Raw genomic sequence first — 24,380 nt, forward strand, 5'->3', positions numbered from 1 at the left:
GGCATGGGGAATTCATATTTGGTATTATTTATATGATTTTACCTGTTTTTGATGTCCAAAACCAAGATGGCCGCCAATTTTCATGTCCGAACGGTCACTTTTGCAAAGTCTTGAAAGGTCCTTCCCAGTAGGCTGTAATGTCCGTTTCTCAGTTGATTTGGCTTCCTTGAAGGTTAAATAATGTTTCTATCCTGGATGTCTTTTGCAAAAAATGTAGACACGAAGGTACGAAAGCCCCAAATCCAAAATGGCTTCCAACGACCATTATGAAAATGAACATTTTACTATCTAGTTGATGGAGCATACACCGATTGGGTCTGTGTCTAGTGGGGTCTCTACACATCTTCTGTATCTGTTGAATCTCCAGGCTCGCTCCTCTCATCATCACTTCCACTTTCATCCGAATAATCGCGAAGTGTGAGCTGTTGGGGCAATGGGGGTTGGGTGTAGCGTACTGGTCGGCACTTCCCATCCACAAGTTCCTAGCCGTGCCCAATTGGGGATGGATGGTCAAACAGGTTGTAATGAAGTTGGCAATATGTGATATAATTTGTCCTCTCCACATGGAGATTCAAGGAGTCGTCATCGGGTGGGAGGCGGAATGTACTTTTCCTCTTCATCGTGTGCCACTTGGAAGCTCTGGCCTGCCCGCAGGTAGCATCTGCACTTTCACCATAGATGCTGGAGAGAACAAAGGACTTCATGTCAGCTTTTACACTGTTCTCTAAGTCGGGGCTTTCGCCGACTCGTTCCAGGAGTTCCCTTGTCTCAGGATTAGTCATCGCCGTCTCCATCACAGTCTTCTTCCCATGGCCATAGAATCATGAGGTATGATCACTTCCAGTGATCACATGGAGAGGTATGATGATCTGTGAGACTTTGTTGGACAGCATGTCACTGCAGTTGATAAAGGCATCTTTGCGTTTAATCAGCAGATCACCAGGAAGTTGTTGTGAGAGATATGCTGCTTGAACATATACGTCAGTGTCCTCGCTGTCAAGTACAACTGTCCCCCTGTAGTTTCCTGTCCTGAGCTTGGCATAGGCAGAAAGCAGCATTGTATCAGCCTCTGGATGTCTAAAGACATAGTCCCCATTTGCCACCCCAGTGGACAGGTTCACTGCTGTTTCACCCTCACAGTAAATGACCTCACACCCCACCCGAGCAACTTCTGCTTCCAACTTTTTCTTCACGAGCTTCTGCAATCTGACCTTGTTTCCTGATCTGACCATGAATTGGTTGAATTCAGCAGCACCTGGTAAAGTGTCTTCGGGCTTAGGGAACACATTTGGAATATGTCCATGCTTTGCAGCCCGTCGATCATGTTCATCGTCCTTGATGCTGAAGGGAAGGTCATATTTGTCATTGATCAGGATGATGTAGGGGCTTGCATTAGCATGGCGTGAGAAGATGATCGCGCATATCTTATGCAGATAGTCATTCCAGCTGTAGTGCGAACCATCACGCTTCCTAGCCTCTCGGTCATCAGGTGTAGGAGTGGCTCACCGCCAGATCATCCCCATGTCAACAATGCTGATGTAGGTCTGTGGTTTTTGAGCAACTGGATCTTTGTTGAACAGCTCCAACATTTTGCTCTTCATAGTCTTGCGGAAGGATTCATCTACGTTGTACAGAGACAAGCATTCCTCGGTCACCCTCCCCTCAAGTACTTGCTCAAGTTGGAACATGCCTGAACCATCCACGAGGTCCACCAGGGCCGCAAGTCCCGACTTTTCCATCTGAGCCACCTTTGTAGACGCACCAAGTCTCACAGATCATCATACCTCTCCATGTGATCACTGGAAGTGATCATACCTCAGGATTCTATGGCCATGGGAAGAAGACTGTGATGGAGACGGCGATGACTAATCCTGAGGCAAGGGAACTCCTGGAACGAGTCGGCGAAAGCCCCGACTTAGAGAACAGTGTAAAAGCTGACATGAAGTCCTTTGTTCTCTCCAGCATCTATGGTGAAAGTGCAGATGCTACCTGCGGGCAGGCCAGAGCTTCCAAGTGGCACAAGATGAAGAGGAAAAGTACATTCCGCCTCCCACCCGATGACGACTCCTTGAATCTCCATGTGGAGAGGACAAATTATATCACATATTGCCAACTTCATTACAACCTGTTTGACCATCCATCCCCAATTGGGCACGGCTAGGAACTTGTGGATGGGAAGTGCCGACCAGTACGCTACACCCAACCCCCATTGCCCCAACAGCTCACACTTCGCGATTATTCGGATGAAAGTGGAAGTGATGATGAGAGGAGCGAGCCTGGAGATTCAACAGATACAGAAGATGTGTAGAGACCCCACTAGACACAGACCCAATCGGTGTATGCTCCATCAACTAGATAGTAACATGTTCATTTTCATAATGGTCGTTGGAAGCCATTTTGGATTTGGGGCTTTCGTACCTTCGTGTCTACATTTTTTGCAAAAGACATCCAGGATAGAAACATTATTTAACCTTCAAGGAAGCCAAATCAACTGAGAAACGGACATTACAGCCTACTAGGAAGGACCTTTCAAGACTTTGCAAAAGTGACCGTTCGGACATGAAAATCGGCGGCCATCTTGGTTTTGGACATCAAAAACAGGTAAAATCATATAAATAATACCAAATATGAATTCCCCATGCCAAACTATCCTAGAAAACATGTTTTGTGCAGCATTCTAAGCCAAACCAGTAAAAAGTTAATTTTCATACTGGCCGTTGGTGGCCATTTTGAATTTGGGGCTCTCAAAAGTTATGCCCACACTTTCGCGAGGTACACCCATTCTAAAATTTTTATTTAACCTTCACAGAAGTCAAATCCATCGAGAAACGGACCTTTGCTCTCAACGGTCACGGAATCCTTGGATATGACCCAACTATATTATCCGTTGTTCACAAAACATTCCTATATAATGTTTGGAAACAATGGTAGGGATAAAATTCAACCGTTTCCAAATGTGCTAAAAAATCAAAAAGACGCGTTCTATAACGGTCAAACGGTCCCTTAACAGACTTGGGCGGGGTCGTCTGACGGTTGGCAGACAGCACAAACACCCTGTGACTGCTCGCAAGGAAAAAATAAATCTGGATGGCAGTATGGCTACAACTACGTCGTTTAGTGTAACCATAACCCCTGAATGTATGAACAGCAGAAAAGGCTGTCTTTGACGTCACTGTATAATAAGAAGCACAAAAGGGATTTTTTGGAACTTTCTCTTGGTTAGAGACAAACATGTCCGCAATGCATTCGTGCATCAAGCTATCCATGCAGTCGTTTATTGTTGATTCTTTAGCTCCTCTATGGCAGGGGGGTTTTCACTTTGTTTTTCTTCAATTTCACTATGGGAGTTGTTCTTAACATACGTTTGTTAAGAACATTTTGGCTGATTGTAAAACAGCTGTAATATACGGCAGTCCAGGTTGTCCTTCAACTGTAAAAATGAAATAATGCTCTTTAAAGTATCATTTACAACAGTGGTGGCTGTTTTCACAAGTATGCTACAAAAAACACGACAATACATAATACATAAGGAAAAGCCCTATGTTTGGTCAGTTGGTGAGATAGGTAAATGTTATTTTTGTGTGACAGTTCTGATGGTTTTCAAAGGGCTAATTCTTTGCTTTTCGACATATGCCCAACTGAAAACGCTTTAGCAACTCATGTGCACATGACAACCATCTAAATGGACTACATGTTCGCAGAAAACACAATACTGATTATAGAGGGAAAAATAACGGCTCTTTTTAAAAGCACGTTTAGTAGTGAAGTACTTTTAGGATTGTTTGGAATTTTTTACCAGCAGACACCCTTTCACTGCTGAGTGTCTTAGTATTGTAAGATGTGTGATTTGAATTTTGGTTTAAAGGTGCCTTTGGTTTGAACACCCCTACCCCTACGAGGCAGAAATACAAAGAAATAGAAGGAAATTGAGCCTATTTGGAACCAGACTTTAGTATGTTCCCATGGGGGGATTCACGGTGCGAATGACACTGCGTCAGCTTGTTCATTTATCTTTAGTATTTTCTTCAACTTTAACTTTTAGGACCATGTATGAGGTTGTGGCAAGCTAAATACACAACACGACGACGTCTCGGAAAAATAGTAAGGATTATATAGGGAAAAACAACAGTGTCAGTTAATGTCCGTTTTGAAGGTGTTAGTGGTTGGGGATTTTGAAAAGCATCAGACATCAGGCAGATACAATCCTTTCTGCGTGTTCTGGTGCAGAAAGAGTTTTCAGTTTATACATTGGGGTGACCAGTAGATACCGTTTTACAACCATAGCCCCAAACGACATTTACAGAGCCCAAAGAAGGATTAGGGTCAATTTCAAAGCCACTTTTCCATATGAAGCGCCAACTTTATATGAAAATGTGTTTAATAAACATCAAAGGACTGAGGTTGAACTTTCTGATAAGGGACATTTTAAACCTAGTCATTGTCACTTCAACGTTGTTCTCTTATTTGCTTGGACTAATTCAACAAGAAAAGCGAAGCAACCGAAACGCATGTTGAACATGGTTTATCTTGTGAGATTGTTGTGTGTCAAACGTATTTGATCTGTGAATATTCATCACGTCAGGAGTATTACTCTGATTGGCTGACCCAGGTCACGAGAATTCTTTGACTGACAGGCATAATCAGGTAGGAGCGCTCAAGTTCCAATTTTGGCTGTTCTGTCTAATTCGCGGGGTCGTTTCGAAATTTGTTTTGGTCGAATTAAACGGTAATAAAACCGTTATTTATAATATGCGGACTGTTAGCAAATGATATCATTTGCCTGTTATCTTTTGCTAACAGTCAGCATATTAGAAATAACTCATAATAATTTGTCAGCGCTTTCTCAACTGCACGGACTCGGCAAACCTGCTGTCTCGGTGAAGAAATGCAATAAGTTGAGATTGATTAGAGCTGTGCTTTTACATATTGACTAAATACTTTAATTTCCCTTTACGTGACTTGTGTTAATGTTGTAATTGTCCTTTGTGGTCGGTATAAAACATAATCAATTACAAACGGGTCGGCCAGTTAAACCGAAATAAAAATTTGTTCCTGCTTATTCTTGTGCAGAAAATTATAAATACTTGGTTTACATATGAACAAAACAAAAAATACTGTACTCACGTGTTTGACGAAACGAATAATAAATCACGACGTTTCGACCACAAGAGGGTCTTCCTCAGGCATATTGTCCAGATCTCCATTTGATTTGTTTCTATGGTTGCGCATTCAGTTTTATTTAAAATGTTTGGTATTGTGTGCAGGTTGGCAGGAAGGTGAAACTCCAAGCACTGTCAAACGTCAAGTTTGGTGACTTCACTTACCAGGTAACAGGCTGACACAGACATGGACAATAATTATTGAAGACAATGTTTAGGTTTGTTAATTTTGGAACGGTACGGATGAATATAATCCATAGGTCATCTCATCACGCACAGACTAGCGGACACGCACACACACACACACACACACACACACACACACACACACACACACACACACATACACACACACACACATAGACATACACACACACACACATACATCACACATACACACACACACACACACACACACATATATATATATATACACACACACACACACACACATACATCACACACACATACATCACACACACATACACACACACACATACACACACACACACATACATCACACACACACACACACACACACACACACACACACACACACACACACACACACACACCGACATACATACACGCACGTCCATTTACAACTCACTGAATAACAATGTAAGCGCGTGCGTGTGTTTGTGTGTGTGAATGTAAAGTAAATTCTGTTTCTTTTACTTTTATTTTGTACCCGGATGATACAGCGAATTGAGTAAGGTCTCCATGGATTTCTACACCTATAATAACCACCATCATCATTTCCAACCATAGACGGTGTACAGCAACACATGTCACGTATCAGCCTTCAAGCCTCTATTCCTGATTCCCAGGTCTTCTCCAAAGGCAATCTCGTCCTGAGCGGGGTGGTCTGTAAAGGCAGGCCCAACGAGAAGAAGGTCTTCAACTTCCCCTTGTCGTCTGCCATGGCCCCTGTGGCTGACGTCATTGTGTTCTTTGAGGCCGATGACGGGGAGGTGGTGGTTGACAGAGTGGCCATCGGTGTTGATGACGTGTCTGAAAACAAGGTGATGATCACAGTGGAACCCCTTTAAGACATCCACAAACCTGAGAAAATCAGGTCTTAAACAGGAAAGCGGTCTCAAAATGGGCGTCAAGTTAGACAGGTTCTCAACAGAAAGTCTAATAAAGCTAGGTCTCAAAATGGGCGTCAAGTTAGACAGGTTCTCAACAGAAAGTCTAATAAAGCTATGTCTTAAAATGGGCGTCAGGTTAGAGAGGTTCTGAACAGAAAGTCTAATAAAGCTATGTCTTAAAATGGGCGTCAGGTTAGAGAGGTTCTGAACAGAAAGTCTAATAAAGCTAGGTCTTAAAGTGGAGGGAGTCTTAATTTGGGGCGTCTTAAAAGGGTTAGGGGGGGGGGGGGGGGTTACACTGTATTCGTGTTTAAATGTCATAGATTTCCGAAGCCACACTGCAGGAATGTCTGTGTCTAAGTATTTTGTTGTAATGACTTAATTTCTAAAAGTATGATCAATCTGGTATTTGAAGTCTTAATTGATGATGATGATGATGATGATGATGATGATGATGATGATGATGATGATGATGACGTTTGTTTCGAAAGCACAAACACCTTAACTACCGTAACCACACTTTTAGCCTACCATTTACATGGCTGGAATTAATTCACACAACAAATCTTACTACTTCTTGCCACCGTCCTTTTTGTGTGACTCAAGTTCCATACGTTGTTGTTGTTGTTGTTGTTGTTGTTGTTGTTGTTGTTGTTGTTGTTGTTGTTGTTGTTGTTGTTCCTCTCGTTAAAGCAGAACTGAGACCAGAGAATAGTTCATGTTCTGACACCATCACTTGCGCTCACTTCGGTTTCTTCGTGAACAACTTTATTTGACTGCTTGACCACTCTGCTTTACAGGTGGAACTGAAGTTCGTGCCGACCGAAGTGAAACCCGGAGACATGGCCAAACTGAACGTGAAGGCTCAGCCTCGATCCACTGTCTTCTTGCTCGGCCTTGACAAGAGCGTCTTGCTGCTCGGCACAGGAAATGACGTCACCAGGGATCAGGTGCGCATGTGCATTCACCACTTTTGTTTTGAGACGATCCATTTTGAATTGTGTATGTTTATTTATTTAAATTTTTTTTTTTTTAAAGAAGCAAAAAAAACCCCTCAGTTTGATCAGATATGTACAGCGTGCGTTTAAACTTACTTTCCCCTCCTCTGGCCATGTTTGAACAAGAAAAGCAAATAACAAATATAACACACACGCACACACAATCAACAAAAATAACAAGACAAGCACAGAATTTTTCCTGTTCACCGTATACGTAAATCTATATTCTCTCAATCCAACACACATTCTAATTCTAAAAGATGATCAGCGAGCTCGCTGAATACAACAGCGGCAACAGCTACATCTTCAGGGGGTTCTGGTGCTTCCCGGTTTACTTCAACGACGCCAACAACGTGTTTGAGGTGAGTACACTGTTTTCAGCAACCAGTTTCTTCGTTAGATGTGATTGATCGATCGATTGATTGATTGATTGATTGATTGATTGGATGGATGGATGGATGGATGGATGGATGGATGGATGGATTGATTGGATTGGTGGATGGATTGGTGGATGGATTGGTGGATGGATTGGTGGATGGATGAATGGATGGAAAGATGGAAAGATGGATGGAAAGATGGATCGATCGATCGATTTTGCATTGGTTGATTGATTGATTGATTGAATGATTTTCTGGACAGCCGGTTTCATTCTTTTTCTGACAACATCGCATTGCAAAGTTTGTTACTACATTTATTTATAGTACCGATGGACAAAATCATGTGACCTCATTTCAGTCTGTAGTAGTCTGTGTTGTGTGTCAGAGGTTCAGTAGACTCATTCAAAACCTATAATAGTCTGCTTGTTCTGTTTAGAATAGGCTCTCTAACACTATATCGAAAGGGATCAGTTACCCAATGATATCATAGCGCGATGTCAAGTTTCTAATGTTGCTTCACGTGCTGACTGTGACAGGGAGCTGGAGCAGGTATCATCACAGACGGAGATATTCCCGGAAAAGACCTCAACGATGTTCCAAAGCGTAAGCATATTTTTTCCCCAATTCTTAATTGTTAATGGGGCTGAAACTTGGAATCTGAAATAGTGATGATAAGAATGTCTTCTGTATCCTAGCGTGCGAAACACACATGACACCACTATACCGACCATCACTTACAACAATACGTAACGGATCCACCAAATTATGTAGGTATCGATTATCTTTAAGACAAGTGTGTCAAGTTGACTGCCCCCGCTGTTGGTAATTGGTGTTTAATACCGATCAGACATATACCGATATGCATTGGTAGTTAAAATTCAACATTTCACAAGATATGATTTATATTTAAGCGCCCAGTGATGACGAAGGCAATGGCAACATGACTTGGTATGAAATGGTTACCGTGTCCCCATCTCCAACCCCCCCCCCTTCCCCGCGTTCGGGAGTTGGTATAGTTAGTTACCCTACACTTGTACACTGTTATAATTTATAATTTCCTATACTAATAATCTGACACAGCCAATAACATTTTGACTAAATGTTTAACATAGACGGGGGAATCGAGACGAGGGTGTGGTGTATGCGTGTGTGTGTGTGTTTGTGTGTGTGTGTGTGTGTGTGTGTGTGTGTGTGTGTGTAGAGCGATTCAGAGAAAGCTACTGAACTGATCTTCATGAAACTTTGCATTCGAGTTCCTGAGAATGATATCCCCACACGTTGTTTTCATTTTTTTATTTTTATAAATGTCTTTGATGACGTCATATCCGGCTTTTCGTGAAAGTTGAGGCGGTACTGTCACACCCTCATTTTTCAACCAAATTGATTGAAATGTTGATCACGCAATCTTCGACGAAGTCCGGACTATGGGATTGCATTTCAGCTTGGAATCTTAAAATTAGTTAGTTAGTTTGGTCATTAAAGTTGTCATTAAAATAGAATTTTCAGAAGCAGATTAAACAAGTCGCGTAAGGCGAAAATACAACATTTAGTCAAGCTCAGTCGAACTCACAGAATGAAACTGAACGCATTGCATTTTTTCCGCAAGACCGTACACTCGTAGCATCGTCTGTCCACCGCTCGTGGCAAAGGCAGTGATTAATCCGAATATAGCATACTTATATGTTTTTGAAATCAGAAAATGATGAAGAATAAGATGAACGTAATTGTGGATCGTTTTATAAAAAAAAAATTAATTACAATTTTCAGATTTTTTTTAAATGACCAAAGTCAATATTTAATTTTTAAGCCTCCAAGCTGAAATGTAATCCCATAGTCCGGACATCGTCGAAATTTGTTTGACCAAAATGTCAATCAATTTTATGGAAAAACCAGGGCGTGACAGTGCTGCCTCAACTTTCACAAAAGCCGGATATGACGTCATCAAAGGCATTTATCGAAAAAATTAAAACAACGTCTGGGGATATCATACCGAGGAACTCTCATGAAAAATGTCATAAAGATCGGTCCAGTAGTTTACTCTGAATCGCTCTACACACACACACACACACACACACACACACACACACACACACACACACACACACACACACACACACAGAGGCACACACACACACACACACGCAGACACACACACATACACACACACACACACACACACACACACACACACATACACCACGACCCTCGTCTCGATTCCCCCTCTATGTTAAAACATTTAGCGAAACTTGACTAAATGTAAAAATGATTGCATTGTATTCCTCATCTTCTCCTGAATTAAAAAATATATAGATATGTCATATATAAAAATGTGCTCAGAATAAAAGAAAATAGGTTTCAAGTAAGTACTACGGACGCGGGCTTCGCGGAGGCGAGCGTGACTCGTCTCGGTCTTCGGTATGGTTAGCCGAGACTATCTGAATGTAGTCTCGGTGATGACTGGTTTGTGGTGTTGATCTTGACTAAATGTGTTTATATTGCTTCGCGCGACTATTGTTTTATTTTTGTCAAGAGCAATGCGATTTTTGAGTCTTGAGTGCCAGTCTTGATGTTGCAGCCTTCAGAACCAAGACATCGTATGACTTTGGTTGGGGAGTGGGAGGGGGACCAATCATGATGCGGGATATGGCGATGGTGGCCGCACCAGCACCCATGATGGCCAATGCCGCTGCCCCCGCCGGACCTCCCCCTGCTGCCAAGGGTAAGACGTAGCCTTAAGAGGTTCCAGGTGAGAGATGAGTTGTGTGGGGTGGGTGGAGGTGGGTGGTGGTGATTGGAGGTGGGTGGTGGTGGGGTGGTGGGTTTGTTTGTGTGTGTGTGTGTGTGTGTGTTTGTGTGTGTGTGTGTGTGTGTGTTAGATTGGCACGTGTGTGTGTGGGTGTGTGTTGGTAATGAGTGCGATTGTGTGTGTGTGTGGGGGGGGGGGGGGGTAGGTGCGTGGGAATGGAGTGGTTGGGGACGAAGGGAGTTGGTGTTTGAGTGTTCGTGAAGTGGCAGATGTGCGAACTGCGCGTGTGTTTGTGTGTGCACGGGGGAGAGAGAGGGGGGGGGGTAGAGGGGACGGTTGTGGTTGTGATGGAAGGCTGAGTGAAGGCGGGTGATGGATAGTTTGGGAGTGTGCTGAGTGAATGAATCGATTGAGTGATTGAGTGATTGATTGACTGACTGATTGATTGATTGATTGATTGCTTGCTTAATTGATTGACTGACTGACTGATTGAATGACTGATTGATTGATTGACTGATGGATGGATTAATTGATTTATTGATTGATTGACTGATCGATTAAATAATTTGGTGCAAACAGATTCTGCAGGTCAGGGAGAAAGCGACACGCCAGCGGAACGTGTCAGAACTTTATTCCCAGAGACATGGCTTTGGGACACAGTTGACATGAAGTGAGCGACTTCATTTGCCATTGTTTGCTTCTTTGTTTGTTTGTGGGCGTGTTTGTTAGTAAGTTAGTTCGATTGTTCGCTACTTATTAAGTTAGTTGCTCAGTTACTAGTTAGATTGTTTGTTAGTTTTGTTTTTAGTCGTTGATTTATTGTTCAGTAGGCAAAGGCCAGTGGTCAATAATTGAAAAGGGTCAAGGGTCAACTCTGTGAAGACTTTGGAGGAATTGGTAGCGTCTGACATCTATGTTTTTGACGTCTTTTTTGAGCAGTTTGTCATCTAGTTGGTAGTTTAGTTGATGAGTGAACGAGAGATGGCGCGAATGAGCAAGTTAGCGAGTACATGACTTATATGCATTCAGTCATTATGTCATTCAGTCGGTCTGTCAGCTAGTCAGTCAGTCAGTCAGTTAGTCCGCCTGTCAGTCAGTCAGTTTGTGAGTTAGTTAGTAAGTCATCTTAACAATAACAATAATAACAATAACAGCACTTTATTGTCCATTAAAATATTACATAAAAATGGAAATTTTTCTTCGGCACACCCTGTCTGCCTGTAAACGATTATAACAACAATTGTATAGGACGACACACATAAAACATAAAACATAAAAGGGATACAATCAAATATGATATTGCATATCAACGTCGAGGTCTGGAATAGTCATTTGTTTCTCAAGGCATGTGTTATCTTACCTGCGTGCGTGCTTTTGTGCGTGCGTGTGTATGGTTGTCTGTGTGGGTTCGTTCATGCGATCATGTGTGTGTGTGCGTGTGCGCGCGCGTGTGTTTGTGTGTATGTGTGTGTGCGTGTGTCCGGTCGTGTGTGTTTGTGTGTGTGTGTGTGTGTGTGCGTGTGTGTGTGTGTGTGCGTGTGTGTGTGTGTGTGTGTGTGTGTGCGCGCGCTCGTGTGTGCGTGCGTGCTTGTGTGTGCGTGCGTGCGTGCGTGCGTGTGTGTGTGTGTTGTCAAGTAAATTTGTGTGTATGTTTGCACCAGAACCAAAGTGAGCACCAATGTGAAGGTGAAGACACCGGACACCATCACCACGTGGGTTGTGTCAGCCTTCGCCGTCCATCCCAAGATGGGGCTCGCCTTCGCTGAAAAACCGGCTGAGGTGAGTGCTATAGCTATACCTTCCTATCACCTGTCAGCGGCTGTATTCCAGTCTGCCTTGTCCCAGTTTGCCACATCGTAGTCTACCACATCCCATTCTGCCACATCCCATTTTGCCATATTCCATTCTGCCCCATCCCAGTCTGGCATGTCCCAGTTTGCTGCAGCCTAGTCTGCCGCAGCCCAGGGAAAGACTAGTTACAGCAAACTGGGATGACACCCGGTTGGCAGGCTGTTATTGTTTTCAAGCTTGGATTGAACAAATGTCGGTCAAATCGCTCAAGCACTCAATTATTCAAGACTCGGGTCAAAGTCTGTATGCCTTATTTTAATGGAACGTAGATGCTTGCGCTCCCGGCAAGTGAAAGGCGCTTGTCAGTGTTCAAACAAACTGCTACGAATGCACACACGGTACGCAAACACAAACTGCTACGAATGCACACACGGTACGCAAACACAAACTGCTACGAATGCACACACGGTACGCAAACACAAACTGCTACGAATGCACACACGGTACGCAAACACAAACTGCTACGAATGCACACACGGTACGCAAACACACACGGTACGCAAACACAAACTCAAGCAGACTAGAAACACACTGAACACGCTCTTGAATTCAGCAACGAATATTAACGCAGAGTAACTGGATTCATTACTTTTATTACTCAGCTCTTTATGTGATACCACATTTACACGAGTTATTGATTTTAGAATGTTGAAATGCGATCACAAGCGAAAGCGAGTTTTTCAATATTCGAAAAAGCAACTTGTGTTATATTTTCTTTTCGTTGCTGTTACAGTTGCTGAGCATCAAGAGACTGTTCATCAAGCTTGACTTGCCATACTGTTACAGTTGGTGAGCATCAAGAGACTGTTCATCAAGCTTGACTTGCCATACTGTTACAGTTGGTGAGCATCAAGAGACTGTTGATCAAGCTTGACTTGCCATACTGTTACAGTTGGTGAGCATCAAGAGACTGTTCATCAAGCTTGACTTGCCATACTGTTACAGTTGGTGAGCATCAAGAGACTGTTGATCAAGCTTGACTTGCCATACTGTTACAGTTGCTGAGCATCAAGAGACTGTTCATCAAGCTTGACTTGCCATACTGTTACAGTTGGTGAGCATCAAGAGACTGTTCATCAAGCTTGACTTGCCATACTGTTACAGTTGCTGAGCATCAAGAGACTGTTCATCAAGCTTGACTTGCCATACTGTTACAGTTGCTGAGCATCAAGAGACTGTTCATCAAGCTTGACTTGCCATACTGTTACAGTTGCTGAGCATCAAGAGACTGTTCATCAAGCTTGACTTGCCATACTGTTACAGTTGCTGAGCATCAAGAGACTGTTCATCAAGCTTGACTTGCCATACTGTTACAGTTGCTGAGCATCAAGAGACTGTTCATCAAGCTTGACTTGCCATACTGTTACAGTTGCTGAGCATCAAGAGACTGTTGATCAAGCTTGACTTGCCATACTGTTACAGTTGCTGAGCATCAAGAGACTGTTCATCAAGCTTGACTTGCCATACTGTTACAGTTGCTGAGCATCAAGAGACTGTTGATCAAGCTTGACTTGCCATACTGTTACAGTTGCTGAGCATCAAGAGACTGTTCATCAAGCTTGACTTGCCATACTGTTACAGTTGCTGAGCATCAAGAGACTGTTCATCAAGCTTGACTTGCCATACTGTTACAGTTGCTGAGCATCAAGAGACTGTTGATCAAGCTTGACTTGCCATACTGTTACAGTTGCTGAGCATCAAGAGACTGTTCATCAAGCTTGACTTGCCATACTGTTACAGTTGCTGAGCATCAAGAGACTGTTCATCAAGCTTGACTTGCCATACTGTTACAGTTGCTGAGCATCAAGAGACTGTTCATCAAGCTTGACTTGCCATACTGTTACAGTTGCTGAGCATCAAGAGACTGTTCATCAAGCTTGACTTGCCATACTGTTACAGTTGCTGAGCATCAAGAGACTGTTCATCAAGCTTGACTTGCCATACTGTTACAGTTGCTGAGCATCAAGAGACTGTTCATCAAGCTTGACTTGCCATACTGTTACAGTTGCTGAGCATCAAGAGACTGTTCATCAAGCTTGACTTGCCATACTGTTACAGTTGCTGAGCATCAAGAGACTGTTCATCAAGCTTGACTTGCCATACTGTTACAGTTGCTGAGCATCAAGAGACTGTTCATCAAGCTTGACTTGCCATACTGTTACAGTTGCTGAGCATCAAGAGACTGTTCATCAAGCTTGACTTGCCATACTGTTACAGTTGCTGAGCATCAAGAGACTGTTCATCAAGCTTGACTTGCCATACTGTTACAGTTGCTGAGCATCAAGAGACTGTTCATCAAGCTTGACTTGCCATACTGTTACAGTTGGTGAGCATCAAGAGACTGTTCATCAAGCTTGACTTGCCATACTGTTACAGTTGCTGAGCATCAAGAGACTGTTGATCAAGCTTGACTTGCCATACTGTTACAGTTGCTGAGCATCAAGAGACTGTTCATCAAGCTTGACTTGCCATACTGTTACAGTTGGTGAGCATCAAGAGACTGTTCATCAAGCTTGACTTGCCATACTGTTACAGTTGGTGAGCATCAAGAGACTGTTGATCAAGCTTGACTTGCCATACTGTTACAGTTGGTGAGCATCAAGAGACTGTTCATCAAGCTTGACTTGCCATACTGTTACAGTTGGTGAGCATCAAGAGACTGTTCATCAAGCTTGACTTGCCATACTGTTACAGTTGGTGAGCATCAAGAGACTGTTCATCAAGCTTGACTTGCCATACTGTTACAGTTGCTGAGCATCAAGAGACTGTTCATCAAGCTTGACTTGCCATACTGTTACAGTTGCTGAGCATCAAGAGACTGTTCATCAAGCTTGACTTGCCATACTGTTACAGTTGGTGAGCATCAAGAGACTGTTGATCAAGCTTGACTTGCCATACTGTTACAGTTGGTGAGCATCAAGAGACTGTTGATCAAGCTTGACTTGCCATACTGTTACAGTTGGTGAGCATCAAGAGACTGTTCATCAAGCTTGACTTGCCATACTGTTACAGTTGCTGAGCATCAAGAGACTGTTCATCAAGCTTGACTTGCCATACTGTTACAGTTGGTGAGCATCAAGAGACTGTTCATCAAGCTTGACTTGCCATACTGTTACAGTTGCTGAGCATCAAGAGACTGTTGATCAAGCTTGACTTGCCATACTGTTACAGTTGGTGAGCATCAAGAGACTGTTCATCAAGCTTGACTTGCCATACTGTTACAGTTGGTGAGCATCAAGAGACTGTTCATCAAGCTTGACTTGCCATACTGTTACAGTTGGTGAGCATCAAGAGACTGTTCATCAAGCTTGACTTGCCATACTGTTACAGTTGGTGAGCATCAAGAGACTGTTCATCAAGCTTGACTTGCCATACTGTTACAGTTGGTGAGCATCAAGAGACTGTTCATCAAGCTTGACTTGCCATACTGTTACAGTTGGTGAGCATCAAGAGACTGTTCATCAAGCTTGACTTGCCATACTGTTACAGTTGCTGAGCATCAAGAGACTGTTCATCAAGCTTGACTTGCCATACTGTTACAGTTGCTGAGCATCAAGAGACTGTTCATCAAGCTTGACTTGCCATACTGTTACAGTTGCTGAGCATCAAGAGACTGTTCATCAAGCTTGACTTGCCATACTGTTACAGTTGGTGAGCATCAAGAGACTGTTCATCAAGCTTGACTTGCCATACTGTTACAGTTGGTGAGCATCAAGAGACTGTTCATCAAGCTTGACTTGCCATACTCCGCCCTCCGTGGAGAGGACGTCTGCTTCACAGCAATCACCTTTAACCGTTACGATGAACCCGTACAGGTAAGTCGGCATCTTTTTATTACAAAATAATGTACACACGAAGCTTTCTTGCTTTTTTTGGATTCAGCATACTTATGAGACATTGACACATTAGACTTTCTGGGTTCCTTGGGGTCAGCATGATTATGCGAAATTGACACATTAATGATATACAATACCAAAACATGCACAGCATTGAGTAGACCTTACGAGTCATTTTCTGCTGATATGCCGAAGTAACTGAGACAAATTTAGTTCTTGAAATTATGTATCTGTTTCTGGGTGACAGGCAGGAGAAGCGACTGCATGTTTACATGACGCCATTATTTGCATTATGACGTCTTCTCGAACTTTGTATCGCTTTTGAGGTCAGAGATGTGACTTTGGAAGAGAGAGTTAGGCAGTCAGAGATGTGACTTTGGAAGAGAGAGTTAGGCAGTCAGAGATGTGACTTTGGAAGAGAGAGTTAGGCAGTCAGAGATGTGACTTTGGAAGAGAGAGTTAGGCAGAAACGTCTTGCTTTGTTTAATCGGTGTCGTTTGTCATTAAGCTTTATGGGTCCCTGGGTCAGCATACTCATGAGACATTGACACATTTGATGAACACATTGACCAGTTGAATGCATGAATATTGTCTTCTAAAGGTGTCGATTGGTCTGGCAATGAACGCCTCAGCCTTCCAGAACACACTGGTGAAACGTGACGCCACTTCCGGTGACGTCAGTGAGGTCCGCGAGTCCATCCTCGTCAACAATGACCTTGGAACGGTGAGTGAATGATATAAGAAAAGTCTGCAAAATATGCAAGCTTATACGGTGGAATGCCGTCAACAATCTCTAAAAGAAAAACACACACCACCTCACGTCTCTTCAGAAACACACACCACCTCACGTCTCAAAACACACACCACCTCACGTCTCTTCAAAAACACACACCACCTCACGTCTCTTCAAAAACACACACCACCTCACGTCTCTTCAAAAACACACACCACCTCACGTCTCTTCAAAAACACACACCACCTCACGTCTCTTCAAAAACACACACCACCTCACGTCTCTTCAAAAACACACACCACCTCACGTCTCTTCAAAAACACACACCACCTCACGTCTCTTCAAAAACACACACCACCTCACGTCTCTTCAAAAACACACACCACCTCACGTCTCTTCAAAAACACACACCACCTCACGTCTCTTCAAAAACACACACCACCTCACGTCTCTTCACACACCACCTCACGTCTCTTCAAAAACACACACCACCTCACGTCTCTTCACACACCACCTCACGTCTCTTCACACACCACCTCACGTCTCTTCACACACCACCTCACGTCTCTTCACACACCACCTCACGTCTCTTCACACACCACCTCACGTCTCTTCACACACCACCTCACGTCTCTTCACACACCACCTCACGTCTCTTCACACACCACCTCACGTCTCTTCACACACCACCTCACGTCTCTTCACACACCACCTCACGTCTCTTCACACACCACCTCACGTCTCTTCACACACCACCTCACGTCTCTTCACACACCACCTCACGTCTCTTCACACACCACCTCACGTCTCTTCACACACCACCTCACGTCTCTTCACACACCACCTCACGTCTCTTCACACACCACCTCACGTCTCTTCACACACCACCTCACGTCTCTTCACACACCACCTCACGTCTCTTCACACACCACCTCACGTCTCTTCACACACCACCTCACGTCTCTTCACACACCACCTCACGTCTCTTCACACACCACCTCACGTCTCTTCACACACCACCTCACGTCTCTTCACACACCACCTCACGTCTCTTCACACACCACCTCACGTCTCTTCACACACCACCTCACGTCTCTTCACACACCACCTCACGTCTCTTCACACACCACCTCACGTCTCTTCACACACCACCTCACGTCTCTTCACACACCACCTCACGTCTCTTCAAAAACACACACCACCTCACGTCTCTTCACACACCACCTCACGTCTCTTCACACACCACCTCACGTCTCTTCACACACCATAAAGGGTCTTAAAAGGGGGTCCACTGTCATCAGGCTTAGATTGGTGCACATGATTTTCTCTAAGATGATTTGACGCACGAACGATTCATTGATTGACACTGTTCTTTTCTTTCAATGGATTGATTGATTGACACTGTTCTTTTCTTTCAATGGATTGATTGGTTGGTTGACTAATTATATCCAGTTTCTTAATGAGTCGTAGCTTAAGTCACAGGAATTATTTCATAAGATTCTTTCGCATGTTTTCTGTGTTAATTGTGTACCTGTAGGATTCTGTAGTTCATGTTTCTCTTTTTTTCAACAAGAACGACGACAACAACAACCACAACAGCAAGCACAAAAACAACAACACCAACTCGCACGCTTAAGTTGTATTTTGTTTACACATAATCGCTGAAGGAATTTCAGAGCAACGCTTTCTGACCTCAGCCTGTTTATAACTCGCAGCTTCAACCCGAGGCGGTGGTGTCGACAGTGTTCTGTGTCAGTCCGCTGTCTCTGGGTGACATGCCTGTCCAGGTTTACCTCACTGCTGACAGACCCGCGGATGCTTTGATCAGAACCATACGGATTAAGGTAAACAGCTATTACATTTCTAAGGATTTAAAAAAAATTTTTTTATCTGTGTTTTCACCGAATTCACCTTAATATATTAAATACAAATATGTAGAAAACACAACACGTTGTGTTAGTCGTACTTTGTCTGTGATGATTATTGATTATTATGTCATAAATTAAACCTCTATTAAAAGTCTGGCCTGGTTGTCCTCATATCCCCTTGATGACGTAGATCAGTGCACACCGTGAAACAAGGATACAAATGACGTAGATCAGTGCACACCGTGAAACAAGGATACAAATGACGTAGATCAGTGCACACCGTGAAACAAGGATACAAATGACGTAGATCAGTGCACACCGTGAAACAAGGATACAAATGACGTAGATCAGTGCACACCGTGAAACAAGGATACAAATGACGTAGATCAGTGCACACCGTGAAACAATGATACACATGAGACATGCAAAAATAGAAACAAACAATAAGCGGTAAATCGGTCATTGAATGCATTTAAATAGTTTACTGATTTTAAAATTAATTAAAAATAAATCAAAATAAATAAAATTAAGTAGATGTGCAACGCCAAGGCACTGCATACCCCAGCGAAAGACAAACCTCTCTCTCTCTCTCTCTCTCTCTCTCTCTCTCTCTCTCTCTCTCTCTCTCTCTCTCTCTCTCTCAAACACACACACACACGAACACACACATACACACCCACACACACACACACACACACACACACACACACACACACACACACACACACACACACACACATACCTCAAGTTACACACGTACAAAAATACACACTCACTCACTCACTCTCTCACCGCACACACTTCATACACTCGCACATATAGACAGACGGACATACACACCTTTACAAACAAACACACATACACACACACATACACTTACGCACACGCACAAACACACTCCCACCCACCCACTTTCTCTCTCTCTCTTTCTCTCTCTCTTATACAAACAGACACTCACACACAGGGCGGATCTGGGGGGGGGTGTTACACGGGTTACGTAACCCCCCCACCCCCCCAAAAAAGAGGTAATTTATTGGCTCAGGATGCACCAGATAGCTCTATTTTGCTTCTTTGGATAAAAAAAATTTCCGGGGGGGCATGCCCCCGGACCCCCCTAGAGGCTTAGGCGCCTTCGGCGCCGTCAACTTGTATCTTCGCAGTCATTTTGTAACCCCCCCCCTTCAAAGTGAATTGATCCGCCCTTGCACACACACACACACACATTGACTCACACAAATCTCATACACACAAAACACACACTTATACGCACATACACGGTTGGCCTAGTGGTAAGGCGTCCGCCCCGTTATGTGATCGGGAGGTCGTGGGTTAGAACCCAGGCCGGGTCATACCTAAGACTTTAAAATTGGCAATCTAGTGGCTGCTCCGCCTGGCGTCTGGCATTATGGGGTTAGTGCATGCTAGGACTGGTTGGCGGCCGGTGTCAGAATAATGTGACTGGGTGAGACACTGATGAAACCTGTGCTGTGACTTCTGCCTTGTGTGTGGCGAACGTTATATTTCAAAGCAGCACCGCCCTGATCAGTAATTATGGCCCTTCGTGGTCGGCTGGGCGTTAAGCAAACAAACAAACAAATACGCACATAGACAGACGGACACACACACCTTTACAAACAAACACATATACACACTCATACACACACAAACATACACACAAACTCATGCACACACACATTCACACACACACACACACTCTTTCTCCCTCTCTCTCAGTCTTTCTTACACACACACACACACACACACACACACACATGAGTACAGACTCATGCACGCGTGCGCACACACACACACCCACACTAACACTAACACGTGCACAAAATGAACACACACACACACACACACACCGCGCGAGAGAAAAAGACTACAGGGAGGCATGACGTCATGATGCATTAATTGACGTCAAAAACTTTTGACCGTGACGTAATCTTCTCACGCGAGCTTTATCCATAGTCTTGAACAACCACACACAAATAGACTTGGAAAGTACAGAATTTCTACCCGTCCAAAGCGGCCTTGGGTGGCGTTTGCTGAAAAAATGGGGGCGACTATTGCACCCACCGTATTTTTGTTAGTATGGTCCCAATTTTTGGTGAACTTCCATCTCCAACTGTAGCACGTAGCCGGGCACAAAGAATCCTTCTTTATCATGTATTATCGGTATGAAAATGCGTTCGTGGGATACCTCCAGCTTCGCTGGGATCAACAACAATTAAGTAGATGTGCAACGCCAAGGCACTGCATACCCCAGCGAAAGACAAACCTCTCTCTCTCTTTCTCTGTCTCTCTCTCTCTCTCTCTCTTTCAAACACACACACACACGAACACACACACATACCCCAAGTTACACACGTACACACATACACACTCACTCACACGCACTCGCTCACACACACTTCATACACACAAAACACACCACCATACGCACATATAGACAGACGGACATATACACACCTTTACAAACACACACCCACCCACCCACTCTCTCTCTCTCTCTCTTTCTCTCTTATACAAACAGACACCCCCCCACACATACACACACACACACACACATGTACATACGCACGCATGTACGCACGCACACACCCACAGACACACACACACACTCACACCGTGCACACACACACCGTGCACACACACACACACACACATTGACTCACACAAATCTTATACACACAAAACACACACTTATACGCACATAGACCGGCACGGTTGGCCTTGTGGTAAGGCGTCCGCCCCGTGATCGGGAGGTCGTGGGTTCGAACCCCGGCCGGGTCATACCTAAGACTTTAAAATTGGCAATCTAGTGGCTGCTCCGCCTGGCGTCTGGCATTATGGGGTTAGTGGACTGGTTGGTCCGGTGTCAGAATAATGTGACTGGGTGAGACATGAAGCCTGTGCTGCGACTTCTGTCTTGTGTGTGGCGCACGTTATATGTCAAAGCAGCACCGCCCTGATATGGCCCTTCGTGGTCGGCTGGGCGTTAAGCAAACAATCAAACACATACGCACATAGACAGTCGGACACACACACCTTTACAAACAAACACATATACACACTCATACACACACAAACTCATGCACACACACATTCAAACACACACACACACACTCTCTCTCTCTCTCAAACACACACACACACACACACACCCACGCACACAAGTCACACACAGTGACACACACATACTCACACTCACTCATGATCACACGCACTCACTCACTCTCTCACAAAAAACTTCATACACACACCCATACGAACATAATTATGGACAGACGGACATACCCACCTTTACAAACAAACACACATACACGCACACACATACACTTATGCCCACACACACACTTACACACACACGAGTACAGACTCATGCACGCGTGCGCACACACACACACACACACACACAAATACACACACACACACCACACACATACGAGTACAGACTCATGCACGCGTGCGCACACACACACACACGCACACACACACAAATACACACACACACACAAACAGTAACACTAACACATGTGCACAAAATGAACACAAACACACACACTGCGCGAGAGAGAAAGACTACAGGGAGGCATGACGTCATGATGCATTAATTGACGTCAAAGACTTTCGACCGTGACGTATTCTTCTTACGCGAGCTTTATCCATAGACTTGGAAACTACGGGATTTCTACCCGTCCAAAACGGCCTTGGGTGGCGTTTGCTGAAAAAATGGGGGCGACTATTGCACCCACCGTATTTTTGTTAGTATGGTCCCAATTTTTGGTGAACTTCCATCTCCAACTGTAGCACGTAGCCGGGCACAAAGAATCCTTCTTTATCATGTATTATTCGGTATGCACATTTCTCAAATCGATTACAGTATTCACGACTTTCCGACCTTGACATTGTAGCTAGGGTCATGTGGGCGTTGGCATCATTGTCCAATCAGAAATAGTCAATGATCATCTCCTCAGTGTGTTCCGGTCCGGAACGCAAAACAGTTTGTGCGGAAAAAGAGAACGTGGTTTGACAACTAAAGGGCATTTTGACCGGCTCGCACTTCGTTCAAATGTGGGAGAATGACACATCTGACAAATAGCCAGTGGTTACCAACATGAGAAACTGGGGATAGGAATCGTAATCCGTATGTAAGTTTGAAGCGGCCCTGACGCTATTTGTACGTGAATCCGAAGAGAAGCTATCGTACTATAGGTGACATTTCGTCAAGTTCCACTCCCAGTGTGCCGACTCTATGGCCCTCCCCCCGCCAAACTGCTGCACCCGGTGGCAGGAAAAGCAGTTCGACTTAAGGTGACTGCAGGGCAAGTTCAATTTTGCAAGCTAAAAATAAATGTTGTACTACCTTGTCAGTCTAGATCTGGAACTCATGAAACAGCACTATTCAAATCCCCATAAAGTGAGCTGGTGTTTTTCTAGATCTAAGCATCGACCGAATTCAATAGAAATGTTCCTTGCATGGCATAATTATTTACCTAAATCTGTTATTAAGTTTGTTGAAAATCAAAGTATTCGTTTTTTGTTTGTTCGCGTGTCTGGTTTTTGCTTAGTCGATTAGCTTACACGATGTGTGGCTTTTTATTTTGTAAGGGTGGTTTAGCATGTATAAAATGAGACCTAGACCACATACGCCATGAAAGTAGAGTTCCCCGTTCAATACCAAGATTGCCAGTATTGATATTCAGACAACTTTTGGATAAATGTGTGGGGCTGTGGTGTTGCAGTGGTAGATTGTTTGCACGGGTATGTAGGTAGGTACGTGTACATCCGTGTGCTTTTGTGCAGGCATTTGTGAAGCAGGAACATGCAACATTTTTGACAAACATCAGGGTTGTGTGTGTGTGTGTGTGTGTGTGATAAAACCAACTAAGCTTACATCCAGCACAAAAAGCTTCAGCTCTACTTCACCAGTCAAAGACAAACGCATTGTTTTATTCAGCTTTTGACACATATATTCACTCGATCAGAATCGAACCCTCTTCGTGAATATTTTATTTCAGAAAAAAATAACATATTGATTCTACACAACAAATGGTATTGCTATATATCATAATATGCTATGAGTATGAACGATGAAGACTAGCAACCGAGACAGATGAGGCATCAAGTTTCTTAGCCTTTTAGCCTCTTATGTTGCATACATGTCATTTGTTTTTAATTTTTATCTCCTGATAACTGACCAGAAAGGTACGTACAAACATCGATTCTGCAACTACCTCGTAAACTTTTCGATCGCTAATACACCAGAACTTGATACAGTATGCAACACTCACAGGCTTGATTCCCTGTTGCATTGAAACGACAGAAGGAATTAAAAGACTATGTAACTGAGAGGAACCGATGTATTCAAGTTCAGAACGAAGCAGTTTCTGCCTCGGAGCCTGTATCTCATGCTATGGAGCCACTAGAAGAGAAATGTCTGGCGTAGTTTGACCCAACAGACAGAGAAGTCAAGGGGGGTAATCTATCGACAGCAGTTGTATTGCTGGTTTGTATTTGATCTTACAAACCATTCTTATTAACTTGTATAAATAGTTTATCGCTTCAGTAAACACTCATCTATTTTGAAGATTACGTAATTTTCAACAACAAAAATGTAAAAAAATTCGCAATTCAATATTTCACGCAAATTTTACTGATCCGCAAACAATTTTGCATGAACAAGTGTTATGTTAGGGAGAGAGTACGAGTGCG

The 24,380-nt window shown here is 43.7% G+C and overlaps 1 protein-coding gene across 1 annotated transcript in view; it reads left to right on the forward strand.

The window, feature by feature from the left end:
• The window catches only part of LOC138969585 (CD109 antigen-like), a 79,693-nt gene that overhangs the window by 34,157 nt on the left and 21,156 nt on the right, over window positions 1–24,380 (forward strand). Inside the window, exons 13-23 of the mRNA XM_070342439.1 lie at window positions 5,265–5,327; window positions 5,990–6,184; window positions 7,054–7,203; window positions 7,512–7,613; window positions 8,165–8,231; window positions 10,204–10,347; window positions 10,954–11,044; window positions 12,036–12,153; window positions 15,927–16,040; window positions 16,663–16,785; window positions 18,510–18,638. Coding sequence (XP_070198540.1) covers window positions 5,265–5,327; window positions 5,990–6,184; window positions 7,054–7,203; window positions 7,512–7,613; window positions 8,165–8,231; window positions 10,204–10,347; window positions 10,954–11,044; window positions 12,036–12,153; window positions 15,927–16,040; window positions 16,663–16,785; window positions 18,510–18,638 — 1,296 coding nt within the window. The remainder of the gene's footprint in view (window positions 1–5,264; window positions 5,328–5,989; window positions 6,185–7,053; window positions 7,204–7,511; window positions 7,614–8,164; window positions 8,232–10,203; window positions 10,348–10,953; window positions 11,045–12,035; window positions 12,154–15,926; window positions 16,041–16,662; window positions 16,786–18,509; window positions 18,639–24,380) is intronic.

The sequence above is a fragment of the Littorina saxatilis genome, linkage group LG6 (assembly GCF_037325665.1).
Source record: "Littorina saxatilis isolate snail1 linkage group LG6, US_GU_Lsax_2.0, whole genome shotgun sequence".
In the NCBI taxonomy this organism is placed as follows: Eukaryota; Metazoa; Mollusca; class Gastropoda; order Littorinimorpha; family Littorinidae; genus Littorina; species Littorina saxatilis.